We start from the raw sequence: 25,819 nt of genomic DNA on the forward strand, positions 1-25,819 counted from the left end.
ATCAGGTGTGTGGAATTGTGGGACGGTGGGAATGGCTACGATTATAATGCGGTGAAACGGCGCATTCTCATTGGTTGATCGGCACCACCCGCTTGAGTTCGATGCACGAACATACGAATAAGATTCTTGCGTGTGGCTTATTAATATTTAATCTTTTCATCTACGTGTTTGCATCGTTTAAACAACAAACCCACCATTATTTTTTATATTCAATTTACATACATTTTAGTGTATTATAAGGACTCTATGGTGTCTGTTATTATGTGATAACATGGCTCGGACATGGATTCTCAATTCAATACTAGTAATGTGTACATCCCACCCTTGCCCTAATAGAACCCAGTAATTGGTGGTGCGTCGTCCATAACTTCCTAAATATTGGTTATGGTATTAATAATTCATATTAACAGCTAAAATGGCACAGTTTGTGTATACTATTATAATAGTAAACAAACCTCTGTTCGTCGCTCTTACATTATAGGGGAAGACATTTCTTTTTATTATAAAAGGTAATTTGTAAAAAAGGTAATATAGTAGGGTTAACTCGTGCAACCTGTGCATCCTACAAGAACTAGACTAGACAGAACTACAAGTTGAATAAGATTATTAAGGGTTACGACTAAATATATGATTTCACTACATGTTATTATTATTTGTCATAGTTTGGTGTACGGCAATTCATGACATTTCCTTATCATTTTGACTTATGTTGACCCCTCACCACAAATTCGTCTACTCCCATAGATTGTAAAAGAGATCAGAATTGACCCCCATGCTCCGTTTGCATATGTGTATCTTAATGACTATTAACAATACTAGTTTCTATAGGACCCCTAGTGCTGTTGTTCGCCGGTGCTAATAGTGCCCAGTTCACACAGTCTCCCGTAATTTTACTGGGCCCTTTCTGTTTGCCATTATTATTGAGTTTTGTTTTGTTTACCCCCACACTAACACGTGTATAATACAATGGGTGATTTTATAGAGGAAGGGGAAATACACCCTGGCTTGTGTTCTCCCGGCTCGTAATTGAAATCATGCACCGTGTACACACTAGATAATTACTCGTAGTCCTCGCTCGAACAGAGTCCAAACAAGTTTTATCTTCGTGTCCCTGCACCCGTTCGTCTGTGTGTCCATCGGTCATACGCACCGACATTTCATGCCTACCTGAACGGATCACGTTTAAAGTTCACACACACATCACACCTTTATGTCTTCAGGGTCGGATCTAGGATTCTGGAATGGGGGGGGGGGATAAGTTGGCCGAAGACAAAGTTCGCGAGCGCCGATGGCGCGAAGCCCTGTTGGTTGTTAAAAATAGGGGGCGCGACCCCCTCTAAATACGCCAATGGTCTTACGTATGTACATGCATTTGTTTTATTATCTAATCTGCACATCACGCATTAAACCTTTCAGGCTCACTGTTTATGGATTTAAACTACCCGGTATATACCCGGTATAATAACCCGTGGATTTCAATGCAACAGTATTCGCCTGGTGGCGTACGCAGTATAACTGTCGATATTTACCGGGGCAATGTGTTTGTTTATCACCTCAACAGACACGTCAATCAGAATTCACAGTTTGCAGTAAGAAATCAAGAGTACGTAATTATGTGAAAGTGGGCGTGTCTACAAACAGTATAGGGGTAACACATTGGAAATAATAGGGGTAGCTGTAAGAGTGTAACCAGTGCAATTTGTGTTCGCGGTGTCTTGTCTGTACAATTTAATTTTTCTTGAACGTGCCAACATTTTACACGAATTTTTTTCTTAGTGTCTACTTTGCATTTAAAAAAAAAAAACTTTCATAAAATAATAAAGCAGGAAAAAGTGGATAGCTATGTCTAAAACTTCTATGATTTCATTGTTCTAAATTTGAGTTATCTCGAAATAGCATGCTAATGCAAACTTACAGTGACTCGATGGGCATTACAATTCCAATCTCTAACGTCACAACAATAAGATTACATTTCACATGAACTGTAAAACATCCTGTTCTCATTAAGTCTGTTAGATTTGTCCGAATATTATAACCAGCACTGCCATATACCCGATTTATCATTTTGTTTAACTTTCTCTGTGACCTCGTCAGTTTCGTTTTATTTTATAAACCTACCCTTTCTTCAAATATTTGATGTGCATTTACCTTTATTTATATACACACCTATATCGCAGAGCCAATATTGTATACAAGTTTGTGCACTGCCCCTGAGTGCCCTCGTACAATTTATCCGACTCTGATAAAAACACGGGGTTATATCTGGAAGCTATACTATAGAGTGAGTGTTTTGGACCTATACCATGAACAACTTCACCATTGAATGATTCAACAAGCAGTTACATCACCAAACACACAATGCAGAATGTAGGCTTATTAACATAAATACAAAAGATATATTGTACGCTTCGTCATATGCGGATGGAAACATATCGCCTGATATTGAAATGACCATTTATTGCGTGTATTTAATAAAAACCATCATCGAACTCGTGGACAAATTTGTCAATAGTTAAAGAAAAATATTATATCATTAAAATATTAAAAAATATTGTTTGTCTCTTATTTACCCCCGGTAAATAGTCGTTCTCCATGACAACGATCTTGGCCCCAATTTACGGAATAAAATCATTCTTATCGATCATGTTTAGTTGGTATAACATATACTTTATACTTTGGTGACATGTCAGTCCCTGGTGACATGATGGGTCCAGGTGACATGGCGGGTCCAGGTGACAAGGCGGGTCCTGGTGACATGTCAGTCCCTGGTGACATGACGAGTCCAGGTGACATGACGAGTCCAGGTGACATGACGGGTCCAGGTGACATGGCGGGTCCAGATGACATGACAGGTCCTGGTGACATGTCAGTCTCTGGTGACATGACGGGTCCAGGTGACATGACGGGTCCAGGTGACATGATGGGTCCAGGTGACATGGCGGGTCCAGGTGACATGACGGGTCCAGGTGACATGACGGGTCCAGGTGACATGGCGGGTCCAGATGACATGACGGGTCCAGGTGACATGACGGGTCCAGGTGACATGGCGGGTCCAGGTGACATGGCAGGTCCTGGTGACATGGTGGGTCCTGGTGACATGGCGGGTCCAGGTGACATGGCAGGTCCAGGTGACATGGCAGGTCCAGGTGACATGACGGGTCCAGGTGACATGACGGGTCCAGGTGACATGGCGGGTCCAGGTGACATGGCGGGTCCAGGTGACATGACGGGTCCAGGTGACATGACGATTCCAGGTGACATGGCGGGTCCAGGTGACATGGCGGGTCCTGGTGACATGGCGGGTCCAGGTGACATGGCGGGTCCAGGTGACATGGCGGGTCCAGGTGACATGGCGGGTCCAGGTGACATGTCAGTCCCTGGTGACATGCCGGGTCCAGGTGACATGCCAGTTCCAGGTGACATGAGAGGTATTGGTGACATGAGAGGTCCTGGTGACATGCCAGGTTCAGGTGACATGGCAGGTCCAGGTGACATGGCAGGTCCTGGTGACATGGCAGGTCCAGGTGACATGGCAGGTCCTGGTGACATGGCAGTTCCAGGTGACATGAGAGGTATTGGTGACATGAGAGGTCCTGGTGACATGCCAGGTCACCTTATAGATCTATGGTCACATGGCAGACCAGTGGTGACATGGCAGGCTGGTTGGTAAATGTTAAGACCTGTGGTGTACTGAACTGAAAGCGAACAGGACAGGCCAATGGCAACTATATTATCATTATTTTATTTACTATTATAATTAGATATTGTTTTATTATATGAGATGTAGTTCAATTTAATCAGGTAAATAATTCCCATTCACATAACTTAGTTTTGTTCAGTACAACGACACAATTTATGAATTTGCTCGATTTGGCTTTGCTTGCGTGACGACCAAGCGTTGGGGTAATTGAGTGTCTTTAAATCACTGACACAGGCGTTTCAGATTGACAGCAAATAATTTGACTGAGATGTACAATCTAGTATTACAGACATATTGTGAGCTGTGCGATCAAGAGTTTGTGTACTGGCAAGTGAATAATTGCATTGGTTTGACAATAGACTTAGCACTCGCTTGGGAAAGTTAGCAAAATAAAATTAGCATACAACCGGTAAGTAAAATATAATTTACAAGATTATGACAGAGAAAATCTAAGTTTTTCCAAAAGATGTTGCTAGTACCGGTAGTACATTTTTTCCACTTGGTAGCACACTGGTAGAGATATATACAGTGCAATCACAGAAACATTTGATTCTTGTTGAGTTATGATCAATCAACTTCTATCAACAATATTGTCCATATGCGATTAACATGCCAATCAGTTTAACATCAATAAATGATCAAATCTGACACTGGTGCACATTATTAACTATCCAAGAAAGTATTATAGCTATTGGTATAATTGTATTATGAGGTTATTACGAAGATACTGCAAGGTATGTATGAAGACAATACAGCGGGAGTATCGATCGAAGTGCATACTTTGCGGTATCCTATTACTAATATTATTAGTACATCTGGTTGGTACAGAATACTGTAGATTACTTCATTACTGAAGTACATCTGGTTGGTACAGAATACTGTAGATTACTTTATTACAGAAGTACATCTGGTTGGTACAGAATACTGTAGATTACTTTATTACAGAAGTACATCTGGTTGGTACAGAATACTGTAGATTACTTCATTACTGAAGTACATCTGGTTGGTACAGAATACTGTAGATTACTTTATTACAGAAGTACATCTGGTTGGTACAGAATACTGTAGATTACTTTATTACAGAAGTACATCTGGTTGGTACAGAATACTGTAGATTACTTCATTACTGAAGTACATCTGGTTGGTACAGAATACCGTAGATTACTTTATTACAGAAATACATCTGGTTGGTACAGAATACTGTAGATTACTTTATTACAGAAGTACATCTGGTTGGTACAGAATACTGTAGATTACATTATTACAGAAGTACATCTGGTTGGTACAGAATACTGTAGATTACATTATTACAGAAGTACATCTGGTTGGTACAGAATACTGTAGATTACTTTATTACAGAAGTACATCTGGTTGGTACAGAATACTGTAGATTACTTTATTACAGAAGTACATCTGGTTGGTACAGAATACTGTAGATTACTTTATTACAGAAGTACATCTGGTTGGTACAGAATACTGTAGATTACTTTATTACAGAAGTACATCTGGTTGGTACAGAATACTGTAGATTACTTTATTACAGAAATACATCTGGTTGGTACAGAATACTGTAGATTACTTCATTACTGAAGTACATCTGGTTTGTACAGAATACTGTAGATTACATTATTACAGAAGTACATCTGGTTGGTACAGAATAATGTAGATTACATTATTACAGAAGTACATCTGGTTGGTACAGAATACTGTAGATTACTTTATTACAGAAGTACATCTGGTTGGTACAGAATACTGTAGATTACATTATTACAGAAGTACATCTGGTTGGTACAGAATACCATAGATTACTTTATTACAGAAATACATCTGGTTGGTACAGAATACTGTAGATTACATTATTACAGAAGTACATCTGGTTGGTACAGAATACCGTAGATTACTTTATTACAGAAATACATCTGGTTGGTACAGAATACTGTAGATTACATTATTACAGAAGTACATCTGGTTGGTACAGAATACTGTAGATTACTTTATTTTAGGAAAAAAAAAGTTATACATTTGTACAGTATTTTCATTTTTATAAAAAAAAAACAATTCAGACACTGGTCACTACTATTATTCACAAACTGAATGATTTACATTTTGGAAGTTGTAAATAAACATCACAAATATATCTTGGTGTTTTTGTCTGAATAAACCAACGTTGTATATTACTGTACCTGTCCGACTCAGCAAACATCTATTTTTGAATACTTAAAGAGATGAAATATTCTATTTAATCCGACACATGGTTAACTAAAATTTCTATACTTTTTTGAGGGGGGTGCTCGGCTAAACTCCACCCACTGAAACACATGATATTTGCAGATTAATGCCATTGATGCTAAGTTGGACGAGTACTGATCATGATGAATGCTACAATATTTCACATGTACCAAGAATAAAATTTTGTGAACAGCGTTTAGAATGGCTATGTGTAGAGTTGATCAGCGTGTTATCAGAACTGCTACGTGTAGAGTCGAACAGTGTTATCAGAACCGCTTGAAAATAACCAAGGCTGCGTTGGATGAAATTGACAATCAATTACTCCTAGGTCACGCTGAAGTTCATGGCCTCTTAATAACTTAACTGGAACTATCAGTGGATTCTGCATTAAATCACTAATGAAAGAAGAAAATAGAGAGTTATATAACCAGTGACAGGTGATTACAGTAATTACCTATATACATGTACAAGACAGGTACATTTTACCAGTGACAGGTGGTTACAGTAATTACCTGTATACCTGTACAAGACCGGTACATTTTACCAGTGACAGGTGGTTACAGTAATTACCTATATACCTGTACAAGACAGGTACATTTTACCAGTGACAGGTGGTTACAGTAATTACCTGTATACATGTACAAGACAGGTACATTTTACCAGTGACAGGTGGTTACAGTAATTACCTATATACCTGTACAAGACAGGTATATTTTACCAGTGACAGGTGGTTACAGTAATTTCCTATATACCTGTACAAGACAGGTATATTTTACCAGTGACAGGTGGTTACAGTAATTACCTATATACCTGTACAAGACAGGTATATTTTACCAGTGACAGGTGGTTACAGTAATTACCTATATACCTGTACAAGACAGGTATATTTTACCAGTGACAGGTGGTTACAGTAATTACCTGTATACATGTACAATACAGGTACATTTTACCAGTGACAGGTGGTTACAGTAATTACCTATATACCTGTACAAGACAGGTATATTTTACCAGTGACAGGTGGTTACAGTAATTACCTATATACCTGTACAAGAAAGGTACATTTTACCAGTGACAGGTGGTTACAGTAATTACCTATATACCTGTACAAGACAGGTATATTTTACCAGTGACAGGTGGTTACAGTAATTACCTATATACCTGTACAAGACAGGTATATTTTACCAGTGACAGATGGTTACAGTAATTTCCTATATACCTGTACAAGACAGGTACATTTTACCAGTGACAGGTGGTTACAGTAATTACCTGTATACCTGTACAAGACAGGTACATTTTACCAGTGACAGGTGGTTATAGTAATTACCTGTATACATGTACAAGACAGGTATATTTTACCAGTGACAGGTGGTTACAGTAATTACCTATATACCTGTACAAGACAGGTACATTTTACCAGTGACAGGTGGTTACAGTAATTACCTATATACCTGTACAAGACAGGTATATTTTACCAGTGACAGGTGGTTACAGTAATTACCTATATACCTGTACAAGACAGGTATATTTTACCAGTGACAGATGGTTACAGTAATTTCCTATATACCTGTACAAGACAGGTACATTTTACCAGTGACAGGTGGTTACAGTAATTACCTGTATACATGTACAAGACAGGTACATTTTACCAGTGACAGGTGGTTATAGTAATTACCTGTATACATGTACAAGACAGGTATATTTTACCAGTGACAGGTGGTTACAGTAATTACCTATATACCTGTACAAGACAGGTATATTTTACCAGTGACAGGTGGTTACAGTAATTACCTATATACCTGTACAAGACAGGTACATTTTACCAGTGACAGGTGGTTACAGTAATTACCTGTATACCTGTACAAGACAGGTACATTTTACCAGTGACAGGTGGTTACAGTAATTACCTGTATACCTGTACAAGACAGGTACATTTTACCAGTGACAGGTGGTTACAGTAATTACCTGTATACATGTACAAGACAGGTATATTTTACCAGTGACAGGTGGTTACAGTAATTACCTGTATACCTGTACAAGACAGGTACATTTTACCAGTGACAGGTGGTTACAGTAATTACCTGTATACATGTACAAGACAGGTACATTTTACCAGTGACAGGTGGTTACAGTAATTACCTATATACCTGTACAAGACAGGTACATTTTACCAGTGACAGGTGGTTACAGTAATTACCTGTATACCTGTACAAGACAGGTACATTTTACCAGTGACAGGTGGTTATGGTTACAGTAATTACCTATATACCTGTACAAGAAAGGTATATTTTACCAGTGACAGGTGGTTACAGTAATTACCTATATACCTGTACAAGACAGGTACATTTTACCAGTGACAGGTGGTTACAGTAATTACCTGTATACCTGTACAAGACAGATATATTTTACCAGTGACAGGTGGTTACAGTAATTACCTATATACCTGTACAAGACAGGTACATTTTACCAGTGACAGGTGGTTACAGTAATTACTTATATACCTGTACAAGACAGGTACATTTTACCAGTGACAGGTGGTTACAGTAATTACCTGTATACATGTACAATACAGGTACATTTTACCAGTGACAGGTGGTTACAGTAATTACCTATATACCTGTACAAGACAGGTATATTTTACCAGTGACAGATGGTTACAGTAATTACCTATATACCTGTACAAGACAGGTACATTTTACCAGTGACAGGTGGTTACAGTAATTACCTGTATACCTGTACAAGACAGGTACATTTTACCAGTGACAGGTGGTTACAGTAATTACCTGTATACATGTACAAGACAGGTACATTTTACCAGTGACAGGTGGTTACAGTAATTACCTGTATACCTGTACAAGACAGGTACATTTTACCAGTGACAGGTGGTTACAGTAATTACCTGTATACATGTACAAGACAGGTACATTTTACCAGTGACAGGTGGTTACAGTAATTACCTATATACCTGTACAAGACAGGTACATTTTACCAGTGACAGGTGGTTACAGTAATTACCTGTATACATGTACAAGACAGGTACATTTTACCAGTGACAGGTGGTTACAGTAATTACCTATATACCTGTACAAGACAGGTACATTTTACCAGTGACAGGTGGTTACAGTAATTACCTGTATACATGTACAATACAGGTACATTTTACCAGTGACAGGTGGTTACAGTAATTACCTGTATACATGTACAATACAGGTACATTTTACCAGTGACAGGTGGTTACAGTAATTACCTATATACATGTACAAGACAGGTACATTTTACCAGTGACAGGTGGTTACAGTAATTACCTGTATACCTGTACAAGACAGGTACATTTTACCAGTGACAGGTGGTTACAGTAATTACCTGTATACATGTACAAGACAGGTACATTTTACCAGTGACAGGTGGTTACAGTAATTACCTATATACCTGTACAAGACAGGTACATTTTACCAGTGACAGGTGGTTACAGTAATTACCTGTATACATGTACAAGACAGGTACATTTTACCAGTGACAGGTGGTTACAGTAATTACCTATATACCTGTACAAGACAGGTACATTTTACCAGTGACAGGTGGTTACAGTAATTACCTATATACCTGTACAAGACAGGTATATTTTACCAGTGACAGATGTTTACAGTAATTTCCTATATACCTGTACAAGACAGGTACATTTTACCAGTGACAGGTGGTTACAGTAATTACCTGTATACCTGTACAAGACAGGTACATTTTACCAGTGACAGGTGGTTATAGTAATTACCTGTATACATGTACAAGACAGGTATATTTTACCAGTGACAGGTGGTTACAGTAATTACCTATATACCTGTACAAGACAGGTACATTTTACCAGTGACAGGTGGTTACAGTAATTACCTGTATACATGTACAAGACGGGTATATTTTACCAGTGACAGGTGGTTACAGTAATTACCTGTATACCTGTACAAGACAGGTACATTTTACCAGTGACAGGTGGTTACAGTAATTACCTGTATACATGTACAAGACAGGTACATTTTACCAGTGACAGGTGGTTACAGTAATTACCTATATACCTGTACAAGACAGGTACATTTTACCAGTGACAGGTGGTTACAGTAATTACCTGTATACCTGTACAAGACAGGTACATTTTACCAGTGACAGGTGGTTATGGTTACAGTAATTACCTATATACCTGTACAAGAAAGGTATATTTTACCAGTGACAGGTGGTTACAGTAATTACCTATATACCTGTACAAGACAGGTACATTTTACCAGTGACAGGTGGTTACAGTAATTACCTGTATACCTGTACAAGACAGATATATTTTACCAGTGACAGGTGGTTACAGTAATTACCTATATACCTGTACAAGACAGGTACATTTTACCAGTGACAGGTGGTTACAGTAATTACCTGTATACATGTACAATACAGGTACATTTTACCAGTGACAGGTGGTTACAGTAATTACCTATATACCTGTACAAGACAGGTATATTTTACCAGTGACAGATGGTTACAGTAATTACCTATATACCTGTACAAGACAGGTACATTTTACCAGTGACAGGTGGTTACAGTAATTTTTTAAAACTAGCGCCGAAGGCGCATATTAGTTTTTATGTTTATATAAGAGATTGCATACTTACCTTTGGTTAATGAAATTTTAATTTCATAAACAAATGGGATAATTGCCAATTATCATATAATACTGGTTAAATAAAATCGAAATAACAGTGGATAGCTCCCGTAGGGGGCGTCCTTCCCCTGTCATCTGATTTGCATACTTCCAGATCTTTTTGACCACGATATTGATTCGTAGCTATTTATCTGGGGTGGTTTTGGGTGGGAAGGTAAGTATGCAATCTCTTATATAAACATAAAAACTAATATGCGCCTTCGGCGCTAGTTTTAAAAGTTTATTACAGAGTATTGCATACTAACCCCTTTGGTTAATGAAATTTTAATTTCATAAACAAATGGGACAGATTACCAGAGAATATCTCTTGGCAGATAAATACTACCCCACCTGATTATGGAATTGAAAAAAAATTCCATCCCCGCAACTGTATAACTCCCGCTAACTGAATAATTCTTGCAGTTGCGGAAAGTTACATGCCCTATTGTTTCGTTACAACTTGGCCTGTCACTAGGTAGCCTAACGAGTGTAGGCCCTGTGACTCGGCCGCTAGGTCTTTCAGGTAATAAGAGAGAAAAGTGTTGCTAGTTTTCCAGGACCCGGCTGCTAGCACCTGGGCTAAAGAAGCTCCGCTAGCAAATGCCAGTGTATTACCTATGCCTCTTAAGTCATGCATCTTGGCAGTGACTTTGCCTGCCTCTGTGCTCAAATACTTATCACTATAAGCGTGGTAAACCGTCTCTTTTACCCATCTCGCTAACGTGAATTTCGACGCCGCTGAGCTTTGTTTACCTTTTTGGTAACAAACGAACATCGACCTTTGACCCCTTCTGACCCCGGAAGTACGTTTCTTATAATAAGCTAGCGCACGTACCGGACAAAGAATTCTGTCTTGTTTTTCATTGGAAATATTGCTCAGTGCCGGGATAACGATCGGAGTCGCCGTCTCGTGCAGTTTCTGATTTTTTTCCTCTGAATTTTACTGATGTCATTAAAATCGCTTTATCGGGATAAAACACCGTAAAATTGTCTTCAAATGACAGAGCGTGTATTTCGCTAACTCGCCTCCCTGAAGCGAGTGCTAGTAGAAAAACAGTCTTTTTCGTCCAGTCCTGTAGTGACGCCAATTCCTTCGGTTCGTATGGGAATTGTCGTAGCGCTTCAAGGACTACTGACAAGCTCCATGCAGGCGCTTTGTACCTCTCAATGGGGCCCGCCTGTGTAATAAAGCCCTTGAACAGATCGGAGATTGTCGGGTCATCCGAAATGTTTTTGTCTAGGCTTAGTTTGAGTACAGAGTTGATCGCCGATTTATAGTTTTCTACTGTCCCCGGTTTCAACTTTTTTTCGTTGATCAAATAAGAAAAAAACTCCGCTACTTGGGGCAAAGAGGGATAGAGTGGATGTATATCCCCTGCAAGACACCAATTACGAAATTTTTCCCAGTGGTATTGATACAATCCATTTGAGGAATCCCTAAGCCCGGCCGTCGTTGTTTGCGACACTTGGCTTGAAAACCCTTGCGCAATTCTAAATTGCTGGATAGTTTCCACACGTGAAGTTGGTACAGCTCCGGGTTGGTTGGTGTATAACCGCCGGGTTGTGTCAACGTGATTTCTTGTGGCAGGCTTCTCGGATGGTCCGTTAGCAGAGACAGCAGTAACGGAAACCAAGTCTGAGACGGCCAGTTCGGTGCCACTAGAATCATGTGCGAGTTCTCCGATTGTTCCAGTTTTTGTAACGTTCGGTGGATCAATGGAAATGGTGGGAATGCGTAACTGAACATTCCGCCCCACTCCATCTGAAGTGCGTCCCACGTCAGTGACTGTTTGTCCGGATAACGCGTCACAAAAACGGGACGTTTTTTGTTTTCCGGTGTTGCAAACAGATCTACCTGGGGTTCCCCCCACATGTCGAACACTAGGTTTACTGCCGTCTGTGACAGCTCCCATTCTGTGTCGTCGTAGGGTTTCCCCCGGGATAGCGAGTCCGCTACATCGTTTTGGACTCTCGGTATATGTTTGCACATCAGCTCGACTTTGTTTTGTGCACACCACTTTAGCACTGCTACAGCATGGTCGTTTAACGACTGTGATTTCGTTCCCCCTTCCTTGTTGAGGTAAGCTACTACAGTCTGATTGTCGGATCTTATTAACACGGCCCGGTTTTTTACCGCTTTTTTGAAGGATTGCAGGGAGAACTGCACCGCTAGCATTTCCAGTCGGTTTATGTGAAATTTCCTTTGTTTTTCGTTCCACTGACCGTGTGCAATCCCGTCCATGCAGTGCCCTCCCCAGCCCGTCATGGATGCGTCCGTCACCAACGTTACTGTCGGTTTCGCCTTGTCCATGGGAATCCCCGCCGTGAGGTTCTTGAGGTTGCCCCACCACGGAAGTGATTCCAGAAAGGCCGGTGTGAACAGTACCGGTTTTTCGTATTTTATCCCGTCCTTTGATAGTCGCACTAGGCGTTGGATCGGTCTGGACTGTAGCGCCGCTCTCGGTACTAAGCCCCTCATCGAAGTTAACATCCCCACTAGTCGCATTACCTGGCGTAGTGTGGCTTGTTTTTGTTTTAGAAATGATTGTATCATTTTTTGTACATTGTCGATTCTGTGCTGGGCTGGTCGGATCATGCCTTTCTCCGCATCCAGTTCCATGCCCAGAAAGACTATTTTCTGCGTCGGTATTAATTCTGATTTTTCCATATTTATCAGAAAACCTAGCTTTAACAGTAGACTGACAGTCCGCTCGGTTGATTGACAAATCAGGTTCCGATTTTGACTTTTTATCAGCCAGTCGTCTAAGTAGGGGTTGACGTCTGCTGCGTTCTTGTGCAGTAACGCCACCACTGTGCGTAGAACTTTTGTAAACAGAAGTGGGGCTGACGTCAGGCCGAAAGGTAGGACGGTGTACTGATACGTTACACCGTTCACCACGAATCGTAACAAGCGCCTGCTTTCTGTGTGTATTGGTATGTGCAGGTAAGCGTCGGTCAAGTCGAGGGACGTCATCCAGTCCCCTTTTTGAATTGACGCTCTCACTAGTGCCGGAGTTAACATTTTGAACGTTTCTTTCTTCACAAATTTGTTCAACTCCTTTAAATCCAGCACCAGCCTGTACCCACCGTTGGATTTCTTGACGGGAAATAACCTCGAGATGAAAGAATTTTTCGGGTTTTGTACCCGCTGAATTACCTTTTTTTCGAGTAGTATTTCCACGCTTTCTTTCAGTATTGTTGACTGAGTAGAGCCCGGTTTCCCCGAAATACATGTTCTTTTTTTGCATTTCGGTTCTTTTATCAACGGTATTCGATACCCGTGTGTTATTATCGATATCACATACGGATCGTTTATAGTTTCTTTCCACCGGGGAATACATTTCTGCAGACGCAGTGCCACCGGCGTCGAGGGACTCACCAACCCTCGGTCGCTTGTGGCGGTATACATTGACATCGCCGATTTCTCCATTTCCCCCTGGAGTGAATGCGGCGTTATATCCCCGTTTAACGTCCTTCCCCCCCTTTTTTTCCAACCTGGAGGGGAGTAGGGACTCTGCCTTACGGGTTTCTGTTTTTTCACCGGTCGATGCGTCATTCTCCCTAGGTCCACGCATTCGGCCGGTTGTTTGTTTATACGATCGCCCACCGACCTGAGGTGCGGCCGACCGTGTTTTTGTTGTGCACGATTGAGTTCCCGCCATCCTGGGCACTGAACAAAATCGCTTAATGCACGATGTTTTGCACGACTTGGTTCCCGCCGACCTGGGCACTGAACCGAATCGTTTAATGCAAGTGGTATATGTGTAAGGGGATCTGTGGTTTGATTTGTTTGACAAAAATACTCGGAGACTTGAGTAATATTTGACATGTTTAATCGCACCTTGTTTTGATACATTACCATATTTGCTGACGTATAGTCAGGAAGACTTTTTAGTGTTACCAGTCTGTTTCGAGAATTGTTTATTCTGTCGCTGCTGGTTTTCACTTTTTCCTTTTGCCTGATTCGGGTTTGCCTTTGCGTTTCCCTTGGGCTGACCCGTAGTAGCTTGGTTAACTGGCTTCGCCTTGGTCGCGATGCTATGTTTGTTATTAGCGGCTTGCTTGGCTTTAAAGGCGCCTTCGATCATCACACGGTTAACTTTTGCCGCTGCTTTCTCATTCAACTTAGAATTCACAGCGCTGAGTTTTCCGTCGAATAATTTTGGTCCCTCTGAAATCGATCGTCGCCAATTCGTTCTTGATTTCAGCGTTGGCGGCTGTCTTTAGCATAGCGGACCAAACTGCTGCACGGCGAGAGTGTTGAATAGTCGCTCGTAACTGGAGGTGACTCTGTATTATGTCAGCGTCGACGACGTTAGTCGCGACCAACAGCGGCTCTAATGTGCTAAACAGTTCATCCTTGGTGATGTTGCCTGTTTTGAATTTCGCTAACTGAATTTGTGTAGTAGTAGTGAAAAATTCTCTATGGCATAATGCAAGAGAAGTGTCCCAAACGTTGTTTTCCAATCTACATAGCGTTGACTGGGACAGGCAATACGGGATGTAAACTTGTGGTTTGCCGAGTGGATGTTTCGTTATACTTCCTTCGGCGACCATTTCCCGGACGCATGGCTCCAGTTCTGGTGGTTGTACGCCGAGAGGTCGTTCGTGCAGGCTGGCGTCGGTACCGACCGGTGTTTTCCACTCATCAGCGGGCGGTATGACTTTTTGGTAGCGTCTGCTCCAATCGTCCCGGTTAGTCCCCAAGAAGTCGTCCTTGGTGGCTGTAGCGGTTTTCTCGGTAACTTCACGATCCCATTTGCCTCCTCCGATCACGCGTTGTGTTATAGCAGCGCCCTGTGTCAGTCGGGGAGACCATGGTAGCATTGCTGAAGTCGTAAAAGTGTCCTTTTTCGGCAGTGTAGACAAACCGATCGAGAAACGTGGGGCGTCCGCCATCGGTGGAATCGGTAGAGGTAAGATTTTCTTGACCATAACCGCACCTTTCGTGATAGCATCGGAGCGGATTTTGAATTCGGGGTCCTCCTTGTCGGTACCACTCGCTGTTGTGGTTTTCGACGAGCCGGCCTCCCCCGCGTTGCTTGTAGCATCTTCAGTAGAAAAAATCACGCCTGCCTCAGCCAGTGCGTCTTCAACATTTTCTCGCACCACTGTTGTGTAGGATTTTTTCTTTTCCGCCTGGAGAGCGCTGACACTCCATGCTTTTGGTGGTACCTCTTCGTCTACTGGGTTTTCCAAAACTTTAATTTTTCTGGTCAGTAGATCCACCTTGTTCTGTAAATGAGCTATAACACTTTGCTCATTGTCAGTCTCCTTTGGACGTTTTTGGCTGGGTTCGTCTGCCAATAGTTCGTCCTCAGCGTTGGTAGGTACCGATGAAACCGAAGACTCCTCCAAATGACGTTTTTTGGATTTCTTCTTTCCTGATTTTCCCGTTGACTTGCGTAGGCGGGAATCCCAGTTCCAAGTTTCTATCGGCCAGGCGAGGCAAACACCGCAGTTGATGTGCCCATTACATTTTCTGCCACGTGGAATGCAAATACGGTGATCATCGTAAGTGAGCATCGATATATGGCACTCTTCACACTTTCGTCCGAAAGTGTTTGAATCCGAAGTGCTGGGATGAACGGTGTTCAACTCTCCGGTATCCATATTTTCCGCCATCTTGAAACTGAAGGCGGGCTTTTGAGTTTCGTTACTAAAACTACAATTTTTTACTCAAGGTGACTAAGTACGAAGTTCTTGATGTCCACAAGAGCTTCCTGACACACTAATAGTTCGGTGGCTGTGTTGATGGGTGGTAACAATGTATTTCCACCGCAAAAACAATGATATTTTGGCAAGCCCAAATTTCAACCGTGAATCAATCTCGTGGTTAAAAATGGAAGTATGCAAATCAGATGACAGGGGAAGGACGCCCCCTACGGGAGCTATCCACTGTTATTTCGATTTTATTTAACCAGTATTATATGATAATTGGCAATTATCCCATTTGTTTATGAAATTAAAATTTCATTAACCAAAGGGGTTAGTATGCAATACTCTGTAATAAACACCTGTATACCTGTACAAGACAGGTACATTTTACCAGTGACAGGTGGTTACAGTAATTACCTGTATACATGTACAAGACAGGTACATTTTACCAGTGACAGGTGGTTACAGTAATTACCTGTATACCTGTACAAGACAGGTACATTTTACCAGTGACAGGTGGTTACAGTAATTACCTGTATACATGTACAAGACAGGTACATTTTACCAGTGACAGGTGGTTACAGTAATTACCTATATACCTGTACAAGACAGGTACATTTTACCAGTGACAGGTGGTTACAGTAATTACCTGTATACATGTACAAGACAGGTACATTTTACCAGTGACAGGTGGTTACAGTAATTACCTATATACCTGTACAAGACAGGTACATTTTACCAGTGACAGGTGGTTACAGTAATTACCTGTATACCTGTACAAGACAGGTACATTTTACCAGTGACAGGTGGTTACAGTAATTACCTGTATACCTGTACAAGACAGGTACATTTTACCAGTGACAGGTGGTTATGGTTACAGTAATTACCTGTATACCTGTACAAGACAGGTACATTTTACCAGTGACAGGTGGTTACAGTAATTACCTATATACCTGTACAAGAAAGGTATATTTTACCAGTGACAGGTGGTTACAGTAATTACCTATATACCTGTACAAGACAGGTACATTTTACCAGTGACAGGTGGTTACAGTAATTACCTGTATACCTGTACAAGACAGATATATTTTACCAGTGACAGGTGGTTACAGTAATTACCTATATACCTGTACAAGACAGGTACATTTTACCAGTGACAGGTGGTTACAGTAATTACCTGTACACATGTACAATACAGGTACATTTTACCAGTGACAGGTGGTTACAGTAATTACCTATATACCTGTACAAGACAGGTATATTTTACCAGTGACAGATGGTTACAGTAATTACCTATATACCTGTACAAGACAGGTACATTTTACCAGTGACAGGTGGTTACAGTAATTACCTATATACCTGTACAAGACCGGTACATTTTACCAGTGACAGATGGTTACAGTAATTACCTGTATACCTGTACAAGACAGGTACATTTTACCAGTGACAGGTGGTTACAGTAATTACCTGTATACATGTACAATACAGGTACATTTTACCAGTGACAGGTGGTTACAGTAATTACCTATATACCTGTACAAGACAGGTACATTTTACCAGTGACAGATGGTTACAGTAATTACCTGTATACATGTACAAGACAGGTACATTTTACCAGTGACAGGTGGTTACAGTAATTACCTGTATACATGTACAAGACAGGTACATTTTACCAGTGACAGGTGGTTACAGTAATTACCTGTATACATGTACAAGACAGGTACATTTTACCAGTGACAGGTGGTTACAGTAATTACCTGTATACCTGTACAAGACAGGTACATTTTACCAGTGACAGGTGGTTACAGTAATTACCTGTATACATGTACAAGACAGGTACATTTTACCAGTGACAGGTGGTTACAGTAATTACCTATATACCTGTACAAGACAGGTACATTTTACCAGTGACAGGTGGTTACAGTAATTACCTGTATACCTGTACAAGACAGGTACATTTTACCAGTGACAGGTGGTTACAGTAATTACCTGTATACCTGTACAAGACAGGTACATTTTACCAGTGACAGGTGGTTATGGTTACAGTAATTACCTGTATACCTGTACAAGACAGGTACATTTTACCAGTGACAGGTGGTTACAGTAATTACCTATATACCTGTACAAGAAAGGTATATTTTACCAGTGACAGGTGGTTACAGTAATTACCTATATACCTGTACAAGACAGGTACATTTTACCAGTGACAGGTGGTTACAGTAATTACCTGTATACCTGTACAAGACAGATATATTTTACCAGTGACAGGTGGTTACAGTAATTACCTATATACCTGTACAAGACAGGTACATTTTACCAGTGACAGGTGGTTACAGTAATTACCTGTACACATGTACAATACAGGTACATTTTACCAGTGACAGGTGGTTACAGTAATTACCTATATACCTGTACAAGACAGGTATATTTTACCAGTGACAGATGGTTACAGTAATTACCTATATACCTGTACAAGACAGGTACATTTTACCAGTGACAGGTGGTTACAGTAATTACCTATATACCTGTACAAGACCGGTACATTTTACCAGTGACAGATGGTTACAGTAATTACCTGTATACCTGTACAAGACAGGTACATTTTACCAGTGACAGGTGGTTACAGTAATTACCTGTATACATGTACAATACAGGTACATTTTACCAGTGACAGGTGGTTACAGTAATTACCTATATACCTGTACAAGACAGGTACATTTTACCAGTGACAGGTGGTTACAGTAATTACCTGTATACATGTACAAGACAGGTACATTTTACCAGTGACAGGTGGTTACAGTAATTACCTGTATACCTGTACAAGACAGGTACATTTTACCAGTGACAGGTGGTTACAGTAATTACCTGTATACATGTACAAGACAGGTACATTTTACCAGTGACAGGTGGTTACAGTAATTACCTATATACCAGTACAAGACAGGTACATTTTACCAGTGACAGGTGGTTACAGTAATTACCTGTATACATGTACAAGACAGGTACATTTTACCAGTGACAGGTGGTTACAGTAATTACCTATATACCTGTACAAGACAGGTACATTTTACCAGTGACAGGTGGTTACAGTAATTACCTGTATACATGTACAATACAGGTACATTTTACCAGTGACAGGTGGTTACAGTAATTACCTATATACCTGTACAAGACAGGTACATTTTACCAGCGACAGGTGGTTACAGTAATTACCTGTATACATGTACAAGACAGGTACATTTTACCAGTGACAGGTGGTTACAGTAGTTACCTATATACCTGTACAAGACAGGTACATTTTACCAGTGACAGGTGGTTACAGTAATTACCTGTATACATGTACAATACAGGTACATTTTACCAGTGACAGGTGGTTACAGTAATTACCTGTATACATGTACAATACAGGTACATTTTACCAGTGACAGGTGGTTACAGTAATTACCTATATACCTGTACAAAACAGGTACATTTTACCAGTGACAGGTGGTTACAGTAATTACCTGTATACCTGTACAAGACAGGTACATTTTACCAGTGACAGGTGGTTACAGTAATTACCTGTATACCTGTACAAGACCGGTACATTTTACACCAGTGACAGGTGGTTACAGTAATTACCTGTATACCTGTACAAGACAGGTACATTTTACCAGTGACAGGTGGTTACAGTAATTACCTGTATACATGTACAAGAAAGGTATATTTTACCAGTGACAGGTTGTTACAGTAATTACCTATATACCTGCACAAGACAGGTATATTTTACCAGTGACAGGTGGTTACAGTAATTACCTATATACCTGTACAAGACAGGTATATCTTACCAGTGACAGGTGGTTACAGTAATTACCTATATACCTGTACAAGACAGGTATATCTTACCAGTGACAGGTATTTTAATATAACATATCAACAGAGAATGTGTAACATACGATTCCTTCCATTCCTACCTACCATCTATTTATAGTTATGTATGAAAGACTGTTCTACCAGCATTATGAATATCTGGGGCAAGTGGATAAAACATGTATGTATGGGGTTTTATAGACTTACCTATACACTGTACCATGACACACAATAACTGTACCATCATCGGAAGCTGAAGCAAACAGTGGATATGATTTATGAAAGGTAACTTGACGTATTGCTTTCTTGTGATGTCTCAATGTTTGGTAGGGTTTTGTTGAAAGATCCATATCAAACCAGGACAGTCTACAATCGTAACTGCCCACAATGATGTTATCACCTACAACAAACAACATGCAACAATCAATTCATATGAATGAAATGACGAGCAAATGGACAAACGACCAAAGAACAAATGACATCCTAAATGAATCTGTAAACCTTGTGTTCTTTAGTGATTTTAGTTACAATCAAACTTCATTCTAGACTGGTTTTAGTCAGGATAATTAGGTCGGTAAAGTTCAAATCATATCTGCAGTTAAAATGTTAAAAAAGGTCCCCCCAACCCTGGGTGTTTGTGCTGTAGACTAAATGGGAAATCGGAATGAGATTCATTCAAGATAACATGCACGACTTTTGGGGAATCTTGAATAAGGAAGATGGCCACACAGCCCTGTCATGAAGACCCAGGCATGAAATATGGTGTCTTTGGTAAAATTCACTATATTTCAGAACATGAAATTTGATACTGTCAACTGGCACAAAAATATTAAAAAAAAAAAGACTGTGAAATAGAGGTGTTACAATTTGTTTCAGCAAACTTCCCAGATTACATTCAAATTTGACCTCTGTATTTAAATAATTTGTTTACTAAAAATAAGCTGAAGACTAACAACTATCATAATACTACAATACCCACGTAGTAAAAATAAAAATTTGCGCTGAGAATTACATTTTGACCTTTAAAAGAGTGACCCTCAATTAATGTTTCCATCACTAGTACACTCCCATCGTGAACATTTAATAGTTCTCATACAATCAGTCACCAAGATTTTATTAGAGAATTTTAACTTATTTATAGTAAACAATATTTAAATTAAGCAAAAGTAAAATGAGTCAGCCATTTTGAATCAGAACATGAAATAAAAAGTAATTGTAAAGTTTGTTTGCAATCAGTCAATGTATGTCAGAGATATGGCTCTAAAACAGCATCTGTATTTGGCTATTTTGAAATCCGATCAGAAAAAAACACATTATGGTCCTGTTATATATATATATATATATATATGTTCATTGTATGTACCAAAATGGACAATAGCAGTCCATGCACATCCAAGATCTGGATCTAGAATGGCGGAAATGCTTGATTTTGCCATTTGTCCATCTTGAATTTGATGTTGAACAAATAAACATGAAAATATGGACGTATGATGCATATATAATATTGAACATGATTGGTCAAGGTACGTCAGAAACACAGCTCGGAGACCTCATTCAATAAAACAAAATGGCCATCTGTTGGGCATTTTGAATCAGATCTAAAACAAAATGACTGAAGTTTGAACAAAATCCATCTATACATAAAAAAATGCAATATTGCAAATGGTTTTCAGACACATTCTGTGGATGAATTTGTTGTTCTTACCTCCAGGATGAACTGCAATGCTTGAAACCCATTTTGCATTTGTTAATAGCTTCTTTGTCATTTCCTGTTTTAGTAAATTATATACTCGCACAAACCTCTGTGTCTATAGACAGGAAAATAAAAAAAATCATTCTGGTTAACAACTGTGATAAAACTTGTCTGAAGAGAAAACAGCACATCTGTACGTTGGTCTACTCTACTATGAATTTCACAAGTAGTCAATGATATAAACAAACAACTTGACATAGTATCATGAATGTTTGATTGTAGAATGGTGAATATGCTTGCAGTTTTAAACAAGCAGCCTGTCGGCTCCGCTGTTAGCAAGGCACACTTCAATTAAAGAACTGAAGATATCATTAGAAAATGAATAGAAAATGTATAGTATGTATATCAATCAGACTGCTGTTTTCAACAAGAATTCAAAAATATCACTTTTTACCAAAAATGACAAAAATATTCATAAAAATTAGAGAATTGAAGATATCATCAAATGAACAAATCTGAGAGAGGTCCACATGTAGTACCTATATATGTATTATCAAAGCAATTGGATTTGCGGTTTTTAACAAGAAGTCAAAAATATCACTTTCTACCAAAAATATTCACCATTCAATAAAAGCTTAGAAAGAACTTCCGTGTGCTGAGGGAATAGGGTGATCCCATGATGTAATATTCGGGAATATTTGAAAATGATAAACAAATTATGAATAATCTATTAAATAAGGAGCCACCTTATCCAAGAGCAATTGTAATCCCCAACGTGTCTTTTTTGTTACTGCGTATAAATTAACACTATCTGGGGCACGTCGCACGCGATGAGTACCAACCAAAAATACACACAGGACATTTTAAGTGGTTCGAAACAAAACCTATTCGCTAATTTTCATTTCGAAAACATCTACGACGGCTTAAGACCCTGCAGCCCGCCCCACATGTTTGTTTTTTTACCAGGCAGGAGACGCCGGTCAGCGTGGCGTTGCCCCAGTGGTTTCCACTGTGCATCCAGTAGTTAATGCCGACGTCACGGTCTGTACATTCCACATGAAGCATGGTATTCAGCTTAACCATATTTTCTTTTTTGCTCCATGGCTTAACTTAATAGGAACAGTAACTCGAGCAATAAATGTGCCTTCCGATTTGAGGGATATCGTGCAGTGTACCAGTAATATTCAATGAAAAAAATAGTGAAACATGAGGCCCACGCTGGGGGCCCACATAAGGTGTTGCAATAGTGTAAATATAACAAAGCCAGACACCGATTGTTTCCTTTGCTAGATAAAAACAATGTACAGAATACTCAGATGAAACAACTAAAGTAAACTAGGATATATTAGAGCCAATGAATTCATAATTTCCGATGAAAAGGGCTGGGAAAAAATACCCTTCATAACAAATCACCGTCATAACAAATCACCGTGTTGAAGGACGGTAAACAAATGAGACACTGATTGTCAAATTGTTTTGGTAATCATCGCATTGATTCATTTCAATTGTACAGGGTACTCGTGACACAAAAATAAGGTAAACCAGCCTACTTAGTGCTAATGATTTTGAGATTTTCCACACTAAGAACGTTCTCAGAAATAATCCGACATGCTGATCAGCCCACCAACAATCGGCACCAAAATTGATCAAAGCTGTCACGGTAAATTTGGTATGTTTTACGAGTTTATTTTCTCCAAATCGCAACACATATTTACACATGTAGGTGAATTTTGACAGCTCTGTGTAAATAGATATTTTTACTGGGAATGTGCCCCATTTTACGTACGAGAAGCCCTTACACAACGCAGTAGTCATCTACACACATAGACATCGTATATCTACTAATCGACTTGATAGCATCGTAATTTGGGGAGGGTGAAGGTGAAAGTTTCCAAATGTGTATATATGCAATTCATAATGGAAAGAAGTACAATACAATGTTGGTAAGCGATACAAAGGAAATATCTCCTTACGGCAGCGACTTGATACAACTACATTGATGCTGGAGGTCACCATATTTGTTCTTGCATTCAATAATACGGCGATAAATCATGATTTACAAGTACAACGAATTTACACATTTTACCATGAAATCGAACCTACCAACCATTTTCATATCTTCAACACTGCCATGTTTTTGGCGATGATGAATCTCACATTCATTATCTTAACTGGGTCCACACAGGGTTCAAAGTACCGTGGCTTGAATGTAATTGTACACCACACGTGAATGTAAACTAGCTTGCACACTAATTCGTTTCACAGTCATTGAGGTTATACATTTGTTCAATTACTTATTTATTTATTTATTTATTTATACGATAATAAAAAAAACACATGTAATTTCTTAGAGCTTTTCATAATATAAACTGATACATGTCATCTTCTGGGCGTTTGCTTCATTTTTGTACAACACACTAGAAATAACAAAATGGCTGACACCATCATAAATTGCGGGTCATAAAAAATAGAATACGCATGCGCATCATTATGCAAATTAGTCCACTTACTGATTCCTATTACCGGTAGTTGTATTCATGCAATTGGGCAGAAAAAAATAAAAAAAAATAATGATGAAAAAATCTGAGAAAGAACCATCCAAGGTACTTGCATATCAAATTTGAAAACATTCTGACTCACGGTTTTGAAGAAGAAGTTGAAATTGTAAAGATGACGACGTCGACGGACAGTCAGTAATATGAACAGTTCCGCTGTGTCGACTTTGTCGACAGCGGAGCTAAAAAGTTGTGAAAATAGTAATGAACAAAAAATAGAAAATGAGAAATATACAACAAGCAGCCTGTCGGCTGAGATAGCTATGCTGTTAGTAATGCACATTTCAATTAAAGAACTAAAGATATCATTACAAAATAAACGATATTTATAGTATCAAAGCAAACGGACTTGCTGTTTTCAACAAGAAGTCGAAAATATCACTATTTACCAAAAATGACAAAATCAAAATTAGAGAATTAAAGATATCATCACTAAATGAACAAATCTGAAGCGGCCCACATGTAGTACCTAAATATGTAATATCAAAGCAATCGGATTTGCGGTTTTTAACAAGAAGTCGAAAATATCACATTTTACCACAATTGACAAAAAAATTCACCAAAATTAGAGAATTGAAGATATCATCACAAAATGAACAAATCTAAGAGAGGTCTACCCAAGGTACATATACACCAAGTATCAAAACATTCAGGCTTGTAGTTTTTAAGAAGAAGTCGAAAAAGTAACAAGTTGACACAGATGACGGAAAATCACTCATATGATAAGCTCCACTTGACAAAGTCGACAGCGGATCTAAAAATAGGCTCTAGAAGCCCAATCATTAAAACAAAATGGCCACCAGACAGCCATTTTGAATCCGATCTGAAAAATAAATGATGTGCATCAGGAACCTGTAATGTCTAACATATGTACCAAGTTTGAACGAAATCCATCCATAAATGCTTGATATTTGATGATTTTTTAGCACAAAAATGGCCACCATTTGGCCATTTTGAATAGGATCGTCAAACCAATATATCTGTCTATCTATGACATGATGTATAATGAATATTTAAAATTTGAACATAATCAGTGAAAGCAAGTCAGAGATATGGCACGAGAACCACATTCATTAAAACAAAATAGCTGCCAGTCGGCCATTTTGAATCTTATCTAAAAAACAAAATTATTTGCATCAAGGTCCCATAATGTCTAATGTATATACCAAGTTTGAACAAAATCCATCTGTAAACAGCCGAGAAATGCTTGATTTTGATGATTTTTTAGCACAAAAATGGCTGCCATTCGGCCATCTTGAATCAGATTGTAAAACAAAATGATGTGCATCAAGGTCCTTTAATGTCTAATGTATATACCAAGTTTGAACAAAATCCATCTGTGAACAGCTGAGAAATGCTTGTTTTTGATGATTTTTAGCACAAAAATGGCCGCCATTCGGCCATCATGAATCAGATCGTGAAACAAATTGACGTGCATTTGTATACTATCATGTATGATG

At 39.3% G+C, this 25,819-nt stretch overlaps 1 protein-coding gene across 3 annotated transcripts in view; it reads right to left on the reverse strand.

The window, feature by feature from the left end:
- Positions 1–4,569: 4,569 nt before the first annotated feature.
- The window catches only part of LOC100370579 (ribosome biogenesis protein bop1-like), a 76,929-nt gene continuing 55,679 nt past the window's right edge, over positions 4,570–25,819 (reverse strand). For all 3 annotated transcript variants that reach the window (XM_085500003.1, XM_085500001.1, XM_085500002.1), the window contains 3 exons: positions 21,817–21,919; positions 20,319–20,511; positions 4,570–6,324 (listed from right to left, as the gene is read on the reverse strand). In XM_085500003.1, coding sequence (XP_085356129.1) covers positions 6,171–6,324; positions 20,319–20,511; positions 21,817–21,919 — 450 coding nt within the window. In that variant the 3' untranslated portion in view covers positions 4,570–6,170. The remainder of the gene's footprint in view (positions 6,325–20,318; positions 20,512–21,816; positions 21,920–25,819) is intronic.

This window comes from Saccoglossus kowalevskii, chromosome 6 (assembly GCF_978046115.1).
Source record: "Saccoglossus kowalevskii chromosome 6, keSacKowa6.1, whole genome shotgun sequence".
In the NCBI taxonomy this organism is placed as follows: domain Eukaryota; kingdom Metazoa; phylum Hemichordata; class Enteropneusta; family Harrimaniidae; genus Saccoglossus; species Saccoglossus kowalevskii.